We start from the raw sequence: 21,631 nt of genomic DNA on the forward strand, positions 1-21,631 counted from the left end.
GATCCCCTAGAGAAGAGAATGGCTACCCACTCCAATATTCTTGTCTGGAGAATTCCATGAACAAAGGAGCCTGGCCAGCTGCAGTCTATGGGTCGCAAAGAGTCAGACAGAACTGAGCAACTAACAATAGTTTTAACAATAATTTCCATGTGAACAAGAGAAGAAGGAAAATTCTACTACAGAATAAAAGAATGAACTTTAATAAGAGAAAAGATATAGAAACTTTCATTCTGAGAGCAGACTGTATCAGGGAAATAACAATCAGGAAACATAACTTTGAAATGGAAATGCTAGTTGGAACCTTGTCTGAAGAAATATACAGCAATTTCTCTTTTCAAAGAATGCAATTCCAAGAAAGGAATTCTCAGACTGATGCACTCAGAGGGCATTGGTTAATGTAATTAATGGGTTGCAAATGAGTAGCACAGGATTTAGCAACTACGCAACAACAAAATCATAATTAATACTTACACTGTGAAATAATTAAACATAAACAAGAGCAGAGGTCCTTTAGCATGGTCCCTGGGACCAGAAGCATTGTATCACCTGAGAACTGTTAAAAATGCAAATTCCATGGCCACACCCCAGAATCACTGAATCATAAACTCTTGAGATGGAGCTCAACATTCTGTATTTTCACAAATTCTCCAGATGGTTCTGATGCAAGCTAAAGTTTGAAATCCACTGATACTAACATTGGAAGCAAATGAGTCACAGCTATTAGCAGTCCCTCCCTTTAAGCCCATGTGTAGGAGAAACAAAAAAATGAGAAGCCAAAAGGCTGAATAACTCAGAAGTTAATCATAGTTCAGAAGTTAGGATGTACCTAAAGATAAAAGTCTTTCTTAACCTAGATACAAAATGGGAGCGAATATGTTGAATCATTTATGCCACTTCCCATTATGTTTTTAAAGAATAACAACCAGGCTGAATTGCAACTCTATGTTTTTGCCTTCATCTCAAGTTTTGATACCTGAAAAAGGTAAACTCCAGGTCCAGACTAATAAAGCATTACTCCTCACTTGATAGCAATGCACCAAGATCAAGCATGATGCTAGAGAGATTCAATTCAGCCTAAGTAGAGATGAAGCCCTGAACTCACTGTTCAGTCATACATCCTAGTGACTTCTCCTCTTAGTGAATTTACATTTGCAATTTTTCATGCTCACCTAGTTTCCTACCAGCACCTCACCCTTCTTAGCCCACTTTCTCTGGTTATGAATTAGTTAAAGTTCAGGGAATGTCATTGTTGGACATTACTTTATCAAAGTGTATTTGAACCAATAGTAAAATTCAAATGATAATTAAATAACACATAAGTGAGTTTTAGATCACCTGTTGTTTGTCTCAATCTGACCCCCCACTATCACAAGGACAATTAAAAGTACATTCTAAAAGACATAGCAAAATGCTCTATGAAAATGAAACATAAAAATAGACCCAGACACTTCCTGAGAGGTTGTCAACATATCTAGCTCAGCAGAGGAAGAAAAGTAGCTGGAGGTACCTCACTATGTGAGCTAAAACCACACAGGAAATCTCAAACTCAAGGAGCTCAGGGTACTGCAAGGCTCAGGGTGATGTACATTTCACTGTGCAAGGCAGGGTGACCCTGACAAGTACTTCCTCTCTTTCCTCACTTTCATGCAAGGTCTAGAAACAATGAAACAAAAGGTAAAACTTTTAAATATTACTGATTTGAGATCTACCTTTAAATCCCTGGCTCACTTTAAATTTGGCATCTCGAGAATGGATTCCAGTACAGTTAACAGTAAGAAACATACACATGAGAATCTGATATTATATTAAAGCGTCTGATGATTGCAAATGGAGTGTTTGATCCAGAAGTTGTTGTTTTGTGTGTACGTGCTCAGTCCTGTCTGACTCTTTGTGACCCTATGGACTGTAGCCCACCCGGCTCCTCTCTCCATGGGATTCTCCAGGCAAGAATACTGCAGTGGGTTGCCATTTCCTTCTCCAGGGGATCTTCCCAACCCGGGGATCCAACCTGTGCCTCCTGCATCTCCTGCATTGGCAGGTGAATTCTTTAACACTGAGCCACCTGGGAAGCCCCTATTGTGTTTTTAGAGTAGTTTTTTCCTTTGTTCAGAGATGAGTAAGTATGGGCCAATTCTTTTTGTTGTCATCTATCGTCTATTGTTTACTAAGTGAAGCAAACTAGCATTTAGAAAATCCATGTGTTATATATGGAATTTAGAAAGATGGTAATGATAACCCTATATGCAAAACAGAAAAAGAGATACAGATGTACAGAACAGACTTTTGACTCTGTGGGAGAAGGCGAGGGTGGGATGTTTCGAGAGAACAGCATGTATATTATCCATAGTGAAACAGATCACCAGCCCAGGTGGGATGCATGAGACAAGTGCTCGGGCCTGGTGCACTGGGAAGACCCAGAGGAATCGGGTGGAGAGGGAGGTGGGAGGGGGGATCGGGATGGGGAATACATGTAACTCCATGGCTGATTCGTGTCAACGTATGACAAAACCCACTGGAATGTTGTGAGGTAATTAGCCTCCAACTAATGGAAAATAAAGAAAAATAAAATAAAATAAAATAAAATGGTTAAAATGACAAAAAAAAAAAAAAAGAAAATCCATGTGTCAAGCATAGTTTGGGGGGTTGGGGGTATTTTTGTTATTGTTGCTGTTCCACTTAAGCCACTTCATCTATTCCTCAACAAACTGGATAATAGACTGTTTTCTTCATTTTACTGATGAAGAAACTCAGATGTAGGAGCATTAAGTGACTCACAAAAGGGCACACAGATGCATATCTGTGACTTTATGTAGAATATTTATATTTACTTTTAAAGAGCTCCCTTGTGGCTCAGATGGTAAAAGACTCTGCCTGCAATGCAAGGGACCCAGGTTCCATCCCTGAGTTGGGAAGATCCCCTAGAGAAGGAAATGGCAACCCACTCCAGTATTCCTGTCTGAGAAATCCCATGGACAGAGGAGCCTGGTGGGCTACAGTCCATGGGGTCACAAAGAGTCGGTCATGACTAAGTGACCTACACTTTCACTTCACTTTTGCTTTTACAGATAAAGAATAATGTGTACATTAAGGTAATGAGAATTATGTGCACATTCTCATGCCACATTTCTGTTAATAACAGAAAATGTTTCATGAAATTCCAAAAACCAAAACAAAAATACTGGACTTTCCACAGAATCATTTTGCTTTTTACATTCAAAAGCTATCATGCACAAAATTTAATTATGAGAGACAGGAACAAACTGGGCAGACTAGATTTTTGCCTCCAGATGACCAGTATGAGCTCACAATGATATCGGGAAATGAATGAAGAGAGAGGAAGTGGCTAGTTCAGGGGTCTAAAAGTAGGCAGGCGGGGAGTTTCTAGAGAACAATGTGGGGTGAGGAGAGAACCACCAAGCTCCGGCACGGTTTGCAGCCTAAATTAGTGCCGGCTAAAAACTGTCGTTCACCATCTGGTTCTGACAAGGATGAAGTCACTGGCCCCTGCGGTCCTGACCCTGAACAGACTCTGAAAGGGGTCCAAGGTGGAGATCAGGAGTGAGCCCTCTGTGCTCTGAGAAAAATTGGCAGAATAGGTCTTCACATAGTTAGATATTTTTAGAAGAGTTTATGAGCCCAATTTTTTGCATCTTCTGATATCTAGAAGAGCACTAAAATCATTAAAGGAGATATTGCTCCTCATGAATAGCAGCAACCTTCTTGTGACTAGTAGCAAACCTCTGCCAAAACGTGTGCTTAACTACACAAATCCCCCCTTCACTAATATATATATACATAGATAGATAGATAGCTATGTATATATACCGATCTTACTCCCCACTTCTTTGGAGCATTTTCTCAGAACTATCTGCCATGCTGTCTCTTGGGCTGTAGTGCTCATTTGGCCCAAATAAAACTCAACTCACAACACTCATGTTGTGCATTTTTTTTTCACTGAACATAAGGAAAGCTATGCTTTGTTGAGAGCATTTGCATTCACTATTCTTCCTTCAAAACAATTGTCCAATATCTCCCTTATCAGTACGGCATCTTAAATGTTTAGCAAGCGAAAGGCCATGGATCAGACCTGTTATTCATAGGGAGAAAGATCCACCCCCCTCCACCCTCACCCCCACCCCCTCCCACCTCACCCCGCAATCTCCCTAACACACTCTCAGGCCCACAGTCCAGCAATACTTTAGTGGCCTGTGGGGCTCAGAACTTCACACCCCAGTGCTACTCCATACTCACATCCCTCTAGAGAGAAGAAAAGCAACCCAAAATGCAGGGTTTTTGTTAAAGGGTAATGCCTCTCCAAAAAGAGCTGCCCACGTGTTTTCCTTCTTCACACATACACTCTGTTGTGTTAAACCAGAGAAGAGGGAAAAGCTTTGAAAATCTGTTACTAAAACTCATCTCAGCCTCACAATCGAAATGCTGGTAACCTCAGACAAGCAAGTTTTTCATAGCAGTTGTTCTGTATCATCCTCCACCTTAATCACAGCAGCAACAATCCATTTCTCACAGGTAGATAATATCTTTGCCAACAGAATGGTACTCATAACCATTGGATAGATAATGTAAATATTATTTACTTGTGTTTCATGGCTGTTCTTGGAAATTCTTAATGAAAAATATGTGTAAAGTTCAGTAAATCACAGTCACAAATCAAATATTGGAGACCAAAATGGAGAACTGAGGGAATTCCCTGGTCCAGGGTTTAGGACTCTGCAGTTTCACTGAGAGGGTCTGGGTTCAATACATCTCTGGACTGGGAACTAGGATCCTGCAAGCCCCGGGTGATGCGGGGGGAAAAAAAAAAAAAAAAAACCTGGGAGAATTGAGTCTAACGAATGAGAGAAAGAAAACGTATCAGACCATTAGTAGTCTTATTCATTGCACCTGTCATATTATTTTATATAGTATCTGTTTATATGTCTCTCTCTCTCCAAGTTGACTGTATGTTCAGTAAAGACAAAAATTGTGTCTTATTTTCTTTTGTATAAACATCACCCAGTGTGATGTCTGACATATAAAAAACACTAATCATTAGATAAAAGAATATTTTTATGGTTTAACATAGTAGAGGACAGAATTTTTAATTATGATTAGCACAAAAATTTTTATCCCCTTCTTTGTTCTCACACTTGATTTCTGCTTATTAAAAAATACGATGCTATTTCCGGCTACTCATTACTGAAAATTGGAACAAGGAAAATATGAAGAAAAAAACCTTAAAATCTCCTTATAAAATCATGCCAATATGTTTCCTTTACATATTTTCTGTGTATATTTTGTGCATAGGAGGAGTTACACGTTATTTTCTGATTTTTCAACTAACATTATATCAGGAGCATTTCTTACATTATTGAATACTTCATAAAAATAATTTTTAAATTTTGTATTTTTCAATTGTAGGGTAATATCATATTTATTTAACCTTCCTCCTATTGTTGGATACAAGATTTTCCTAGTATTTGGCAAGTCAAATAATACTGAGATTAAAAAAAAAAATCTAATTGTATAGCATCTTGTTCACATGTATTATTTTTTGAAGACAGATCTGTAAAGTGGAATCACTAATTCAAAAGTGATAGCATTTTTAAATATATTTATATTTTATAAATTTATATATATATGTTTATATTTATAAAATATATATATTTTAAATATATCTGTAGTATTACAGATATATTTTGCCAAATCTATTTGCAATACTAGTCTACTAACATTCCGAGCAGCAGCTTATGAGAATGTATTTTATTTCTTTATTCTTATGAGCAAGACATTTTCAAATTGAAGCAGCTTAATTTCAGAACTTGATTTGTACGACGATGCCATCTGGTGGCCATAATACAAAATTACAAAAGCAGAAGAGGAAGTGCCCCTTTGGAAACAGCAAAATTATGGTGACAGCTATTATCGGTTTACAGGTTTTCAAAAAGTGCTCTTGCTATTTGAATTTCTAATTATCCTCAGCAACCATATAAAATAAAGCTTATAATCTGTTTCAAATGATACTTATTAATTCATCTTGTTCGACCTGAATTTCTGGAGCACTTCACAGTCTATCGCCTACTGAAGACAGATATGAGTCACAAGGCATGACCTCAAGGTCATAGTTTAACAGTGATACACAAAAGCAAACTGATCACTGCAAACGTGACCAAAGGCTTTTGCAAATGGAAAATAAAATTTACTAAGATTTGTGATTTGAATCATCCCTATTTTATAAAATGCATAAATGCATATCTCATAGTACAGGCAACCTCTACAGTGGCCCCCAATCACAATTCCCCACCCCTTAGTATCCATACCATTTTGGAATCCTCTTCCCAAGAGAGCGAATGCATTTCCATCTCTCTCTCTTTCTTTCTCCAGTCTCTACCCCACCCCCATAGGAAGCAAACTGCTGTGATGTGAATGGCGGTGGTGATTTAGTCGATCAGTCGTGTCTGACTCTTGCAATCCCATGGACTGTAACCTGCCAGGATCCTCTGTCCATGGAATTCTCCAGGCAAGAATGGAGTGGGTTGCCATTTCCCTCTCCAAGGGATCTTTCCAAACCAAGAATCAAACCCGGGTCTCCTGCATTTAGACTCTTTACCAGCTGAGCTATGAGGGAAGCCCCTGTGATCTGAACAGCCCTATGAAAAGACCCACATGACTAAGAATTTGGGTCTCCAGTCAATAGTCAATGATGACCTGAGACCAGCCAACACCCATGTGAGTGAGGAGTGAGCTTGGAGGTGGGAGCTCCCTAGTCAAGCCTCAGCCTGAGGCCCCACCCCTGACCCGGACCTTGAAGGCAGCTTCCTAAGAAACTGAGTCAGTCACCCAGCTTATCCGTGACTCACTGTTTGTTCACTAATAAAGGCAATTTGAAACCTACTGAAACATTTCAACATTAATTTCTACTTAAGTACTCAAGTCCTATAAAATTTTAAATTTCAATTAAAGTATCTAACTCTTTTGAACACCTCAAGAAGCAAATACAAGTAAAATTATTATAAAACCTATTGCTATTCTTGTACTTAAATCTATTTTAAAATAAAGCAGTAGTTTTTAAACTTCATTTCGTGTGTTATTCCTATAATTTTTATACTTCTCTAAGGTTATAATTGTACTTTCCAATAGTTGCATTATTAGGTCCTTGGATACTTTTCTAGTTTGCAGTAATGCCCATGGACCAAAAAGCAAAATACTTCAGGAAATAGTTTGTCAAACAACTGATTTTTAGATTGAGTTTCTTTGCTTTTTGCACCATCTTCACCTACAGCTGAACTCAAGCTGCAGGCCACTAAGTTGGTTTTAAACTTCATTTATTACAAAAGTATAACATTTGGAATTCTCACCTTTCATATAGGTTTTGTATTTCTTAACCTAATATCTCCATTACAAATGATACATGTTTTAAGTCTTAGTTTAGCTAACATTTAATTATGCATTATGCTATCCTTTTATTATATTGCTGTTATCTGTTAGCACTATTAAAAATTGTGTATCCATTCTTGTAGCATTTAAATTTTAGGGCCCTTTAGAAAGTCTAAGCCCTAGGAAAAGAGGAATCAAACTCTTGAAGTTAGTCCCTTTTTAAAACATGTGGTTAAATCATCATTGTAAAGCACGAAATTGAACTCTCTTTTCCTCTTTCTACTTTCTTATTGTGTATGATCATCCTCCTTTGGATTCTGCTTTTTCTGGGCTCACATAATTTCCAATATTTTCCCATCTTTACTTACACAGTTAAAACAAATACTTCTCTATACTTCATAAACATATATTATGATAAGCATATACAAAATCATTTAGCTATATTAACATATTTAATGAAATTATTAACTTGTTGAAATACATTTCTGAAATATAATCTGTTAGAGTTCTCATTTCAGATTACAACTCTCTATGCTGACAAACTTTTCTTTTGATTATCATTTTGAACACATGACCTTGTAAAACAATTTTATTAATTTATATATTTGTCTATTATAATATTACTATCATTAATGCTCAAAGTGTCACCAACTGTCCCCAAATAGTTCCTTCAAGTTGACCTCTATGTACATTATCTTTAAAAGGATTTTTTTAAGACTTTATTCTTTTAGACTTTTTGGATCACAGCAATCTTCTTTTATTCTAAAACTTTTTTTAAAACTTAAAATTTATTTTTAATTGGAAGATAATTGCTTTACAATGTTGCATTGGTTTCTGCTATACAGTGTGAATCAGCCATAAGTATACGTATATCCCCTCCCTCTTAATCCTCCCTCTTGCTCTCCCCGACCTCTAGGTCATCACAGCACCAAACTGAGCTCCCTGTTTTATGCAGCAGGTTCCCACTAGTCATCTATTTTACATATGATGGTGTAGGTATGCCAGTCCTACTCTCTCAGTTCATCCCACCTTCTTGTTGCCTGGCTGTGGATCACAGCAATCTTGAGGGAGGAGTTACAGAGATTTCTCAAGGAATCCCTACCCTGACACATGCATAGATAGCCTCCCCTATTATCAGCATCTCCTACCAGAGTTGTACACTTGCTATCACTTGTTATAATCAATTAATCTGCATTGACTCAGTCCATAGTTTACCTAAGAGTTCACTTTTGGTGTTATATTAATACATTCTATGGGTTTGGACAAATGTAAAATAACATATATCCATCATAATATCATAAAGCATGTTTTCAGTGCCCTAAAAATCTTGTGTGTTCTGTCTATTCATCTCTCCACTCCACATCCCTGATCTTTTTACCGTCATCATACTTTTGTCTTTTCCAGGATATTGATGAACTTTGTCTTAAATGCTTCCTTATTCACAGATAACAATTAGATATCCCTTCTCCAAACTTAATTTTTCCTTCTTCAAACCATGAAATCAGCTAAATCCCAAAGAGCCCGGGTTCTTTCTCTTCTCCATTAAAAGCTTCTAATACTTCCTTTTGAACTTAGGATGCACATTCAAACTTACCTCATTATCTGATCACTTCCTCATTTCCATTTTCTGTCATTTTCCCCACTACTTGTAGTCTCCTTCCACACTGACCTCCTCTGAGGTTTCAAATGCTCTGCAATAGGTATTTGATCGTAATTTCCATTCCTGAGGATTTATTTTAGTCTAGAGGGAGAAGGCTTTGTGATAAACAGCAACAAAAACACAGTATCTCCTTGGTATCGCTGACATACAGCACAGCACCCAGAATGTGGCCGACCTGCAGTCAGCAGCTGTGATTAAATGAAAGTAAGAGGGAATTGGAACGATAAGCCTGATGAAAGCAATTAACGTATAAGTTAAAGGTGTTATTGCAACAGTGTTCAAACAAAACTAATATTATGTATCTAGGTCAAAGCAAGATTACAGAAGCATAAAATTATTGGAGAAAACTTCAGCATAATGGGGCATGCTGCCCAATAAAGACGTTAAAAAAAAGATAAATTTAAGAAAATCTTCCCAGATGGGACTGTTCTGGCAGTCCAGTGGTTGGGACTCTGGGCTTCCACTTCAGAGGGCACAGGTTCAATCCTAGGTTGGGGAACTAAGATTCCACACTCTGCAATGCTGCCAATAAATAAATAAATATCCATTCTTTAAAAAAGGAAAAGAAAAAACCTTCATGGAAGCCTACCATGCATGTGCTTCTGTCTCTGCCTCAAGTTGCTTAACGAGCATGTCTGCCCTTAATTTTTTTTTAATTGGGTAACTGATCTTCTTATTGTTAAAGTGTAAGAGTTCATTATTTATTATGAATCCACATCACTTCAGATATATGACTTGCAAACATTTTCTCCCATTCTATAGGTTGTCTTTTCACTTTTTCAAAAGAAAATTTTTTGGCCATGTGGGATCTTAGTTCCCCAAGCAGGGATCAAACTTCTGTCCCCTATATTGGCAGTGCACAGTCTTAACCACTGGACTTCCAGGGAAAGCTCTCTTAATTTTTATATATGCAAATATATGTCAAAAAATAATGACTTCCTACAACATCTATGAATAAATGGCTAAAGTGTATAAATTTAACATTTAATAAAGCATTACAGTAGAATGATAGAATTCACATTTGTCCTAAGTCCTAAGCCGCCTTTCCTAATGTTACTCACAACAAATTAAAGCATATGTTTTTCTCTTTTTATATATATTTTTGCAACTGTGATAACTACAAGAGCAAAATAACTTAAAATTACGGATTTTTAAATAAGGAGTTTGATGAAGCTATTTGAAGCCATAAGGACCAAGACATTTTCTTTCAGTTCTTCCACTGGTATGGCCACCTGTGGAAAACAGCCCAGCACAGAGTAGTCACTTGGATTATTGAGAAGGACAGTCAGAAGAGAACCATTAAAAAAATGAGGATAAGGAGACTTCCCTGGCAGTCCAGAATCCGCCTACCAGTGCAGTGGACATTCCTGGTCCAGGAACTAAGATCCCACATGCCATGGGGCAGCTAAGCCCATGGAGAGCCACAGCTGCTGAATGAAGTCTGTGCGGCAGCAAATGAAGCCTGCAAGCCTAGAGCCCTGCTCTGCAACAAGAGAAGCCACCACAATGAGAAGTCCTTAAAGGCAACTAGCGAGTAGCCCCACTTTCTGCAACTAGAGAAAGCCTTTGTGCAGCAATAAAGACCCAGTGCAGCCAAAAATTAGTTAGTTAATTTTTTAAAAATAAAATTAAAAAATGGTGATAAAGACCCAATCATTACAGTATAATGCCTATACACAATTCCCTAGCAATAGCATTTATCATCTTTAAAAACAAAAACCTCTTAAACAGCAAATATACCTTGACTCTACATCTATCACTAATAAAACAAGATGATCCTGCCATGCTTTCTGCACTGTAATTAATTCATGGACCCACAGGAAGAAATAAAACCCTGTTGCATTGAAATCCTGGACTCAACATAAGAAGTCATCAAGCTTTTATGATAATCACTTCTCCATGAAAAGGCTTCTAAGTAGTGTTTGTGCGTTCCAGACTCAAGAAGAAATATTCTGATTCAGAGTAAAGCAAAAATATTCTAGGAGCAGTTACAATTTGTGATTGACTACTACCCTGGGGGGAAAAAATGAGTTTCATTTCCAAGTAAGTGTTCAAACACAGTTTAAGCACTTGGCAGGTAAGTTATAGAGAGACATTTACAAATTTAGTGGATTTTTTAATGTATAAGATCATGTTCAAACCTGTGATGTATGATTCTGTAAATATAGATGCTTACCACCCTCATTTTTCCTGTCAGCAGTTCTGGATTGTATTTTCTTCATTTGGCCAAAAGATTTCACATCAGTATAAACATACTTCTCCGTCATGTCTGAAGGGTAGAGAAACATGGAGATGAGATGTGGTTGAAAGAGAACTTTCTCATACGTTCAAGGAAAAAATTATAGCAATTCACACTTCTCATACAGCATATGAGAAATCATTCTTTATAAAAATTATATTTGAGGGGACCTTCCTCCTCTTTTATGAGAACTCCTTTGAATGCCTAAAAAAGTAAAGTGTGTGTTGGAATTTCACACCATTGGTGGTCTTTTGTAGGCTTGAGGGAGGCTGATGTGCCCATGATGAACAGAGAATTGGGGTGGGGGGACAAAAGTATAAGGTGTTCAGACCGAAGTATGTATAGACATCATCTTGAAGAGACTTTCCTACTGTGTTCAGAAACAGATTAAAGCAATAGGTCATAATACATAAAAGTAGAGCTGCCAGAAGAAAGGCTGAGAAGTTGCAGCTTTGGCTGCCTGAGATCCTTTTATTTTTAAACCACAAATCACACGGGTTTCCTGTTTTGTTTTGTCTTGGTTTGTTTTCATCTTAAGCTATCTTATTCTGTAGCATAGCACATCTTCTGTATACTGTAATGCTAGATTTTAAGAACACATTTTATAGATATAGTGATAATAAATCCAGAACTATTCTGATTTCCCCATCTGGTTTTTCCTAAGTCCATCCTCACTTGTCAAACAACCTACTTATATTTTTAATTCAGTGTGAGTTCCTTCTTCTGTGTAATGAGGAACCCATTGAAACTGCCAACAACCACGAGTAGGTGGCTCTTAGACATGTGTCTGGACATATACAATAAAATATCCAGAAATCAAGACAGGTCTACAACATCATCAATGCCACTGGCTCTGTAAAGCTTTTGAAGCTGTTCTTGGGCGTGTTGACAACCTCATGGCTACAATAGAGTTGTCACAGCTCTAGGTAACTTATTCAGAATTACTTATTCAGTAACTTATTCAGGTAAATTATTCAGACAAAAAAGAGTAGAGCTAATGCAGCTATTCCAGAAAGCTAGACAACTTTGCCTTAAGTTTTAGTAGCCAAAGGTGGGCTACATAGCCATTCTAGCAACAACAGAAGCTGGGAAAGTAACTTGTGTGAAGAAAAAGAGAAAAGGTGATTCAGAAGGGCTCATGGACTGATCAACAGTCTTTGGCCCTCTAGGCTAGGACTAACACAAGATTTAACGGACATCAACACATTTTTGAGGTCTAACTATTTATACCCTCAAATTAATGTAAAGGTAATATCCAGGTGGTTCAGTGGTAAAGAATCCACCCGCATGCAAGAGTCACAAGTTCGATCACTGGGTCAAGAAGATTCCTGGAGAAGGAAATGGTAAACCACTCCAGTGTTCTTGCCTGGGAAATCCCATGGACAGAGGAGCCTGGCAGACAACAGTCCATGGGGTTGCAAACGAGTCAAACATGACTTAGTGTCTACACAACAACAACAATGAATCCAAAAAGGCATTTTAATTTTCAGAAAAAGAGCTAAGAGCTATACATATCACAGTATAGAATGAATTTAGAAGACCTTTTACTACATTACTTGTCTCGAGCTAGTTTACCTACTGCAATTATCAGTATAAAAAATCAACTTAAGGGACTTCCCTGGAAACCCAGTGGTTAAGATTTTACCTTCCAAAGCAGAGGGTGCAAGTTTGACCCCTGGTCAGGAAGCTAGGATCCCATGTGCCTTTCAGCCAGAAAACCAAAACAAAAAACAGAAACAATATTGTAACAAATTCAATTAAAAAGCCTTTTTTAAAATATAAACTTAAAAGCAGAAAACTCTGGATAATTTTTGCCTTTAGGAAAAACAAAAGTTTGAATTAGAAAGATTTCACCTGAAGGATATGTCTGGATTAATGATACTAAGGGATTCCATAGATTGTAACAACTCTATATTGAAAAGAAAAGAAGGGTGAGTCCTAGAAGGGACTGGTAATGAAAAAAAGAAGAGAAAAACAGTTTGGGACTGAACAGAAATCTTAGGGTATTTTTTGATCTCTGTATAATATTCATTCTCTTATTGATTCTTTAAAAACTGCTCTTAGGGACTTCCCTGGTGGTCTAGTGGTTACAAATTTGCCTGCCAATGCAGGGGACACAGGTTCAATCCCTGTTCCGGGAAGATTACATGTGCTGTGGGACAGCTAAGCCCTGAGCCTCAGCTATGAAGCCCATGTGCTACAGAGCCTGTGCTCTGCAAGGAGAAGCCATGGTACTGAGAAGCCTGTGCATGGCAGCTAGAGAAATGCCCGCTGACAGCAGGGAAGACCCAGCACAGTTAAAAAAATAAAAGACAAACTGCTCTTCGTTTGCCAGCTCTGGCTAAATATGATGCTGATAGCCCCTATTCACAGCTTCTCCAGCAATGCCCAGCATCCTATCTTCCAGCAGCATGAGGAGTCTGTGGAAATAACGTATCTGGGCTATAATCACTTTGTTATGCTCCTTCTCCTCCAACTGGCAAAATACAGTCTTCCTCCAAACTTGACTGAATGCCTTTCTTTGAAAAGTCTTCCCTGTGCCTGAGCAGAGTTAACTCCATCCTTCCTGTGAGTTCTCAGATATCCTTAATTATGATCCAAGTACTTCTGTTTTCACATTGCATTTTAATTATTTATAGCTATTTCTGTCCCCTGAAGTTTGAGTTTCAAGGAGAAGGGTCTGTGACTTAAATACCTTTAAATTTTCAGCATCAAGTATCATGTGTGCCTTGCACACAGTAAGTGTTAAGTAAGCATTGGTGAACAGATGGATAAAGGAACAAATGAATACTCTAAGGCAGGAGGCAATTATAAACTAGGAAAACTGTAAAGAAAGAGCAATTAATTCTCTGTAAAGGTGTTTATGACACAATAATTTGATCTCCTGGAATGACTTTGTTTCTAAACTTAAATACAAAGTGTTTATCTTCAGAAAATTTTCAACTTATAAAGAAAAAAGATTTCACATAATCATTTATTTGTATACTACCAGAAAACAAAATATTTCCTATCTAGATTATTATAGTTTATAACTAAGAGTAAAAGCTAACTAAAATGGTGATACAAAACGTTCACAAAAAAATGATTCTTAAAAAAAATGAAAGGTAAACATACCTTTTCTAAACCTTTTCTTAGTCTTTACAATTCACTTTATTTAGTTTCTTAACAAAGAAATTTGGAGGATTCAGCATTATTTCATTACCAGAATAAAAATTGTTTCATTCAATGACCTCCTTTTAATTCAATATAGTTCTACTTGAAAATGCTATATTCAGGAGGTTCGCTCTCCTTTCCTAAAGTCTCATTACTCTGAGTTTGCTCTGTGAAAGTTGCTCAGTCATATTCAACTCTGCAAACCATGGAGGGTTGCCCTCCAGGCTCCTCTGTCTATTGAATTCTTCAGGCCAGAATACTGGAGTAGATAGCCGTTCCCTTCTCCAGGGGATCTTCCTGACCCAGGGATCAAACCCATGTCTCCTGCATTGCAGACGGATTCTTTACCATCTCAGACTTTCACATATCAAGCCCCATCAGATAGGATTATGGATGCTAAAAAACTCTCCAGAAACAGTAGCTGATGACACACATTAGCTTTGATCTTACCTGTAAGTTCCCCAGTTTGTTCAGAAATAGAGTTGGGAGGGGTTCACTGTCCCTTCTAAAGGCTGAACGGGAGGAAAAGATCTGATGTCCAGAACAACTGAAAATATTCTCAGCAGTAGAATAGGAAATCTTGACATTTGAGACATTCTGAAAGTTTCTGTTCTTGTCAGAATTCTTACACATGTCCACATATTTTAAAGGACCCTTACCTTTCCACCTAGAGCTAGACATCCTGGAATGTGTCAAATGGGCCTTGGGAAGCATCATTATGAACAAAACTAGTGGAAGTGATAGAATTCCAGTTGAACTGTTTCAAATCCTTAAAGATGATGCTGTGAAAGTGCTGCACTCAATATGCCAACAAATCTGGAAAACTCAGCAGTGGCCACAGGACTGGAAAAGGTCAGTTTTCATTCCAATCCCAGAAAAAAGCAACGCCGAAGAATGCTCAAACTACCACACAATGGCACTAATCTCACATGCTAGCAAAGTAATTCTCAAAATTCTCCAAGCCAGGCTTCAACAGTATGTGAACCAGGAACTTGCAGATGTTCAAGCTGGTTTTAGAAAAGGCAGAAGAACCAGAGATCACATTGCCAACATCCACTGGATCATTGAAAAAGCAAGAAAAACATCTACTTCTGCTTTATTGACTACACCAAAGCCTTTGACTGTGTGGATCACAACAAACTGTAGGAAATTCTTCAAGAGATGGGAATACCAAACCACCTGACCTGCCTCCTGAGCGATCTGTATGTAGGTCAAGAAGCAACAGTTGGAGCTGGACATGGAACAACAGACTGGTTCCAAATCAGGAAAGGAGTACAACAAGGCTGTGTACTGTCACCCTGCTTATTTAATTTAAATGCAGAGGACATCATGCGAAATGCCAGGCTGGATGAAGCACAAGCTGGAATCAAGATTGCTGGGAGAAATATCAGTTACCTCAGATATGCAGATAACACCATCCTTATGGCAGAAAGCAAAGACGAACAAAAGAGCCTCTTAATGAAAGTGAAAGAGGAGCATGAAAAAATTGTCTTAAAACTCAACATTCAGAAAACTAAGGTTGTAGCATCTGGTCCCATCACTTCATGGCAAATAGATGGGGAAACAGTGAGAGACTTTATTTTGGGAGGCTCCAAAATCACTGTAGATAGTGACTGCAGCCATGAAATTAAAAGATGTTCCTTGGAAGAAAAGCTATGACTAACCTAGACAGCATACTAAAAAGTAGAAACATTACTTTGCCAACAAAGGTCCGTCTAGTCAAGGCTATGGTTTTTCCAGTAGTCATGTATGGATATGAGAGTTGGACTATAAAGAAAGCTGAGCACCGAAGAATTGATGCTTCTGAACTGTGGTGTTGGAGAAGACTCTTGAGAGTCCCTTGGACTGCAAGGAGATCCAAGTCCATCCTAAAGGAAATCAATCCTGAATATTCATTGAAAAGAATGATGCTGAAGCTGAAGCTCCAATACTTTGGCCACCTGATGTAAAGAACACACTCATTGGAAGATTGAAGGCGGGAGGAGAATGGGATGACAGAGGATGAGATGGTTCGATGGCATCACCGACTCAATGGACATGAGTTTGAGTAATCTCCAGGAGTTGGTGATGGACAGGGAAGCCTGGTGTGCTACAACCCATGGGTTTACAAAAAGTTGGACATGATTGAGTGACTGAACTGAACTGAACTGGCCTCTCTCATCACCTAGACCAAGCAAGCCAAAAAATAGTACTTGTGAAGTAAAGAATTTTGATTGAAAAATGTAGGGGGGGAAATCATACCATATATCAGTAGATAGTGAAATGAAGGAAGAAAGAGAAGAAAGGAGAGAGGGGAAAATCTTCACCATCCTAAATGCCATTAAGAACATTTGTGATTCACAAGAAGAGGTTGAAGTATCAACATACATGGGTATTTGGAAAAAGTGGTCTCAGCTCTCATGGATGACTTTGAGAGGTTCAAGATTTTAGTGGAGGAAGTAATGGCAGATGTGGTGGAAATAGCAAGAGAAGTGGAGCCTGACAATATGGTTGAATTGCTGCAATCTCTCATGATAAAACTTTAAAGGATGAAGAGTTGCTTCTTAAAGATGAGCAAAGGAAGTGGTTTCCTGAAATGGAATCTAATCCTGGTGAAGATTCAGTGAAAATTATTGACATGACAATAGAGGCTTTAGAATATTACATAAACTTAGTTGGTAAAACAGCAGCAGTATTTGAGAGGATTGACTCCAATTTTGAAAAATAGTTCTACTGTGGGTAAAATGCTTTCTGAAAATATGGCATGCTACAGAGAAATTGTTCCTGAAAGGAAGAGTCAATTGATGTGGCAAACTTCACTTCTGCTTCCCTGATGACTCAGCGGTAAAGAATCTGCCTGCAATATAGGACATGCAGGAGATGTGAATTTGATCCCTGATTTAAGAAGATCCCCCGGAGGAGGAAATGGCAACCCACTCCAATATTCTTGCCTGAAAAATTCCATGAACAGAGGAGCCTGGTAGGCTACTGTCCATGACATCCCAAAAAGCTGGACATGACTGAGCACACACATGTAACACAAGTCTTATTTTAAGAAATTGCCACAGTCACCCCCAAACTTCAGCAACCACCACCCTGATCAGAAAGCCATAATCAAATATCAAGGCAAGACCCTCCAGCAGCAAAAAGATTACAGCTCATTGGAGGCTCATTAAATGGCTAGCATATTTTAGCAATGAAGCATTTTCTAAATAAGATATACACATTAATTTTATTTTTTAAACTTTTTTTATTAATTTTTTTCTGATATGCACATTGTGTGGTTTTTTTTTTTTTTAAGACATAATGCTATTGCTCACTTAATAGACTACAAGATAATGTAAATATAACTTTTGTATGCACTGGGAAACAAACAAAAAAACAAATACTGTGTGACTTACTTTATGGCAACATTCACTTTATTGCAATACTGATTTGATTATAGTGGTTGGAGCAAACCTGCAACATCTCCAAGGTGTTATTATCTCACAGGATGGTTATAGTAAGAAAGTAAGAAAATATATTGTACCAGTCAAAGCCCAGCAAGGAAAACAAATCTCTCTGTTTTAAAATAGAGGAAATCTTCCACTGAAAAAAAATAAATAAATAAAATAGAGGAAATTTTATTCAAGGTACTGGGCTTCCCTTGTAGCTCAGCTGATAAAGAATCCACCTGCAATGTGGGAGATCTGGGTTCGATTGCTGGGTTGGGAAGATCCCCGGGGGAGGGAAAGGCTACCCACTCCAGTATTCTGGTCTGGAAAATTCCATGGACTGTGTAGTCCATAGTCCAAGGGATCGCAAAGAGTCGGACACAACTGAGCAACTTTCACTTACTTACTTACTGACCAAAAAGGTGACAAAGATGCTAAGAAACTACCTAGAACTCAATAAGGACACTCAAGAGTTTAGCCATATCCAGAAGCTTCTACTCCGCCCTAAACTAGGGTTACACTTCCAGTGTTTATTTAGAGCCGAGTTCCTCAAGGTCACATGACCTTGTTTGGTCCATTTGTGAAGCAGTGGCAGCTCAGTTATGTATCACTTTGTATTTACTTCCCATCCTCCTTCACCTCACTTCCTCCTTCACCTCACTTCCTCCTTCACCTCACTTCCTCTTTCCCTCAGTCTCATTGTCCTATAAAGCATTTTTTTTGAAGGGGGTATACTTGCTTTATAGTGTTGTGTTGGTTTCTGCTGTACAGCAAAGTGAATTAGCTATATGTACACTTATGTCCCCTCCCGCTGGAGCCTCCCTCCCACGGCCCCACCCCACCCGTCTAGGTCGTCACAGGGCCCCGAACTGAGCCCTATGCGGTACGGCAGCATTGACTGTTGTTTTTCAGTTGCTAACTCCTGTCAAACTCTGTAACCCCATAGACTGCAGCACATCAGACTTTCCTGTCCTTCACTATCTCCTGGAGTTTGCTCAGACTCACGTCTGTTAAGTCAGTGATGCCATCCAACCATCCCCTCTGGTCGCTCCCTTCTCCTCCTGCCCTCCATCTTTCCCAGCACTGCGGGATCTTTTCCAATGAGTCAGCTCTTTGCACTAGGTAGTCAAAGTATTGGACCTTCAGCATCAGCACTGAAAGCATTTAAGTTTTGTCTCAGGGTTTGTCTGGTTAAAGACACTGGGAAATGCAGCTTGGAGGTGTTCGTTTCCCCACAGTAAGAAGCTGAGGAGGAAAGAGCAAAGGATAGGTCTGAACACAAATAGGCCCAAAGGTGTGTATTCCAACCTTGTTGTTCATTGCCATCCTTATATTCATATTTAAATTTTATGTAACAATGTCATGCTTCCGTCTAATAAGAGGTTCCTCATTTCTGTAATAGGTCAGGAAGCACAAGATGGAGAAATTATTCAGAGCCTGAACACTTGTAATAAGCAGATGTCCTTCAGGGCAGTCGAGTCCTACCTCCCTTCTATGCCTAGTTTGGCAGGTGCTGCTGTTGTTCAGTTGCCCAGTCGTGTCTGACTCTTTGTGACCCCGTGGACTGCAGCACGTCAGGCCTCCCAGTCCCTCACCATCTCCTGGAGTTTGCCCAAGTTCATGTTCATTGCATTGCTGCTGCAGTCCAGCCATCTCATCCTCTGATGCCCTCTTCTCCTTCTGCCTTCAATCTTTCACAGCATTGGGACTTTTTGAATGGGTTGGCTCTTTGCATCAGGTGACCAAAATTCTGGAGCTTCAGCTTCAGCATCAGTCCTTCCAATGACTATTCAGGGTTGATCTCCCTTAAGATTGATTTGTTTGATCTTCTTGCTGTCATGGGTAGTTATATAAATACAATAGCCCAGAGATCCTGAGGTAACAGAAGACATAATGAAGATAGTCTAATTAAATAAAGCCTATCTGTACAGAAGGACAGAAACAGTTGGAAGGGATCATTACACTAGATAAGGAATCCCAGCTGATAGGGACAGAATAAAGGGACAAAGTAAGTGATCAATTTGTTAATGCCCCTAGGGGACTATAAGTAGAAAAAATATGTGAGACCTCTGTAAGTTAATGATTACTCAAGAAAGCAGGGTTTTGTTATTTTTTAGTCACTAAGTTGTGTCCAATTCTTTTGCCATCCCATAAACTGTTAGCCCTCTAGGCTTCTCTGTCCTTGGGATTTCCCAGGATATAATACTAGAGTGGGTTGCCATTTTCTTCTCCAGGGCATCTTCCTGACCCAGGGATTGAATTCTGTCTCCTGCATTGGCAGGTGGATTCTTACTGCTGAGTAACCTAGGACTGGGAAAATCATGTTTCAGTTCAGTTCGGTTCAGTCAATCAGCTGTGTCCGACTCCTTGCGACCCCATGGACTGCAACACGCCAGGCTTCCCTGTCCATCACCAACTCCTGGAGTTTACTCAAACTCATGTCCATTGAGTCGGTGATGCCATCAACCTCTGTTGTCCCCTTCGTCTCCTGCCTTCGATCTTTCCCAGCATCAGAGTCTTTTCAAATGAGTCAAATGAGTCAACTCTTCGCATCAGGTGGTCAAAGTATTGGCATTTCAGCTTCAACATCAGTCCTTCCAATGAATATTCAGGACTGATCTCCTTTAGGATGAACTGGTTGGATCTCCTTGTAGTCCAAGGAACTCTCAGGAGTCTCCTCCAACACCACAGTTCAAAAGCATCAATTCTTCGGTGCTCAACTTTCTTTATACTCCAACTCTCACATCAACACATGACCACTGGAAAAACCATAGTCTTGACTAGACGGACCTTTGTTGGCAAAAAAAAAAAAAAAAGTCTCTGCTTTTTAATAAGTTGTCTAGGTTGGTCATAACTTTTCTTCCAAGGAGCAAGCGTCTTTAAATTTCATGGCTGCAGTCACCATCTACAGTGATTTTGGAGCCCCCCCAAAATAGTCTCTCATTGTTTCCACTGTTTCCCCATCTATTTGCCATGAAGTGATGGGACCAGGTGTCACAATGTTAGTTTTCTGAATGTTGAGTTTTAAGCCAATTTTTTCACTCTCCACTTTCACTTTCATCAAGAGGCTCTTTAGTTCTTCATTTTCTGCCATAAGGGTGGTGTCATCTGCATATCTGAGGTTATTGATATTTCTCCTGGCAATCTTGATTCCAGCTTGTGCTTCATCCAGCCTGGCAGTTCGCATGATGCACTCCACATTTAAGTTAAATAAACAGAGTGACAATATACAGCCTTGATGTACTCCTTTCCTGATTTGGATCCAGTCTGTTGTTCCATGTCCAGTTCCAACTGTTGCTTCTTGACCTGCATACAGATTGCTCAGGAGGCAAGTCAGGTGGTCTGGTATTCCCATCTCTTGAAGAATTTTCCACAGTTTGTTGTGATCCACACAGTCAAAGGCTTTAGTGTAGTCAATAAAGCAGAAGTAGATGTTTTTCTGGAGCTCTCTTGCTTTTTCAATGATCCAGCGGACATTGGCAATGTGATCTCTGGTTCTTCTGCCTTTTCTAAAACCAGCTTGAACATCTGCAAGTTCCTGGTTCACATACTGTCGAAGCCTGGCTTGGAGAATTTTCAGCATTACTTTGCTAGCATGTGAGATTAGTGCCATTGTGTGGTAGTTTGAGCATTCGTTGGCATTGCTTTTCTCTGGTATTAGAATGAAAACTGACCTTTTCCAGTCCTGTGGCCACTGCTGGGTTTTCCAAATGTGCTAGCATATTGAGTGCAGCACTTTCACAGCATCATCTTTTAGGATTTGAAATAGCTCAACTGGAATTCCATCACCTC

The 21,631-nt window shown here is 38.9% G+C and overlaps 1 protein-coding gene across 2 annotated transcripts in view; it reads right to left on the reverse strand.

The window, feature by feature from the left end:
- Positions 1-14,960, reverse strand: part of LOC122680460 (C-type lectin domain family 7 member A-like) — a 46,776-nt gene extending 31,816 nt beyond the window's left edge. For both annotated transcript variants that reach the window (XM_043881838.1, XM_043881837.1), the window contains exons 1-2: positions 14,877-14,960; positions 11,211-11,303 (exon numbers count right to left, since the gene is read on the reverse strand). In XM_043881838.1, the coding sequence (XP_043737773.1) occupies positions 11,211-11,301 (91 nt within the window). In that variant the 5' untranslated portion in view covers positions 11,302-11,303; positions 14,877-14,960. The remainder of the gene's footprint in view (positions 1-11,210; positions 11,304-14,876) is intronic.
- Positions 14,961-21,631: the final 6,671 nt, after the last annotated feature.

Source organism: Cervus elaphus, chromosome 22 (genome assembly GCF_910594005.1).
Source record: "Cervus elaphus chromosome 22, mCerEla1.1, whole genome shotgun sequence".
Classification (NCBI taxonomy): domain Eukaryota; kingdom Metazoa; phylum Chordata; class Mammalia; order Artiodactyla; family Cervidae; genus Cervus; species Cervus elaphus.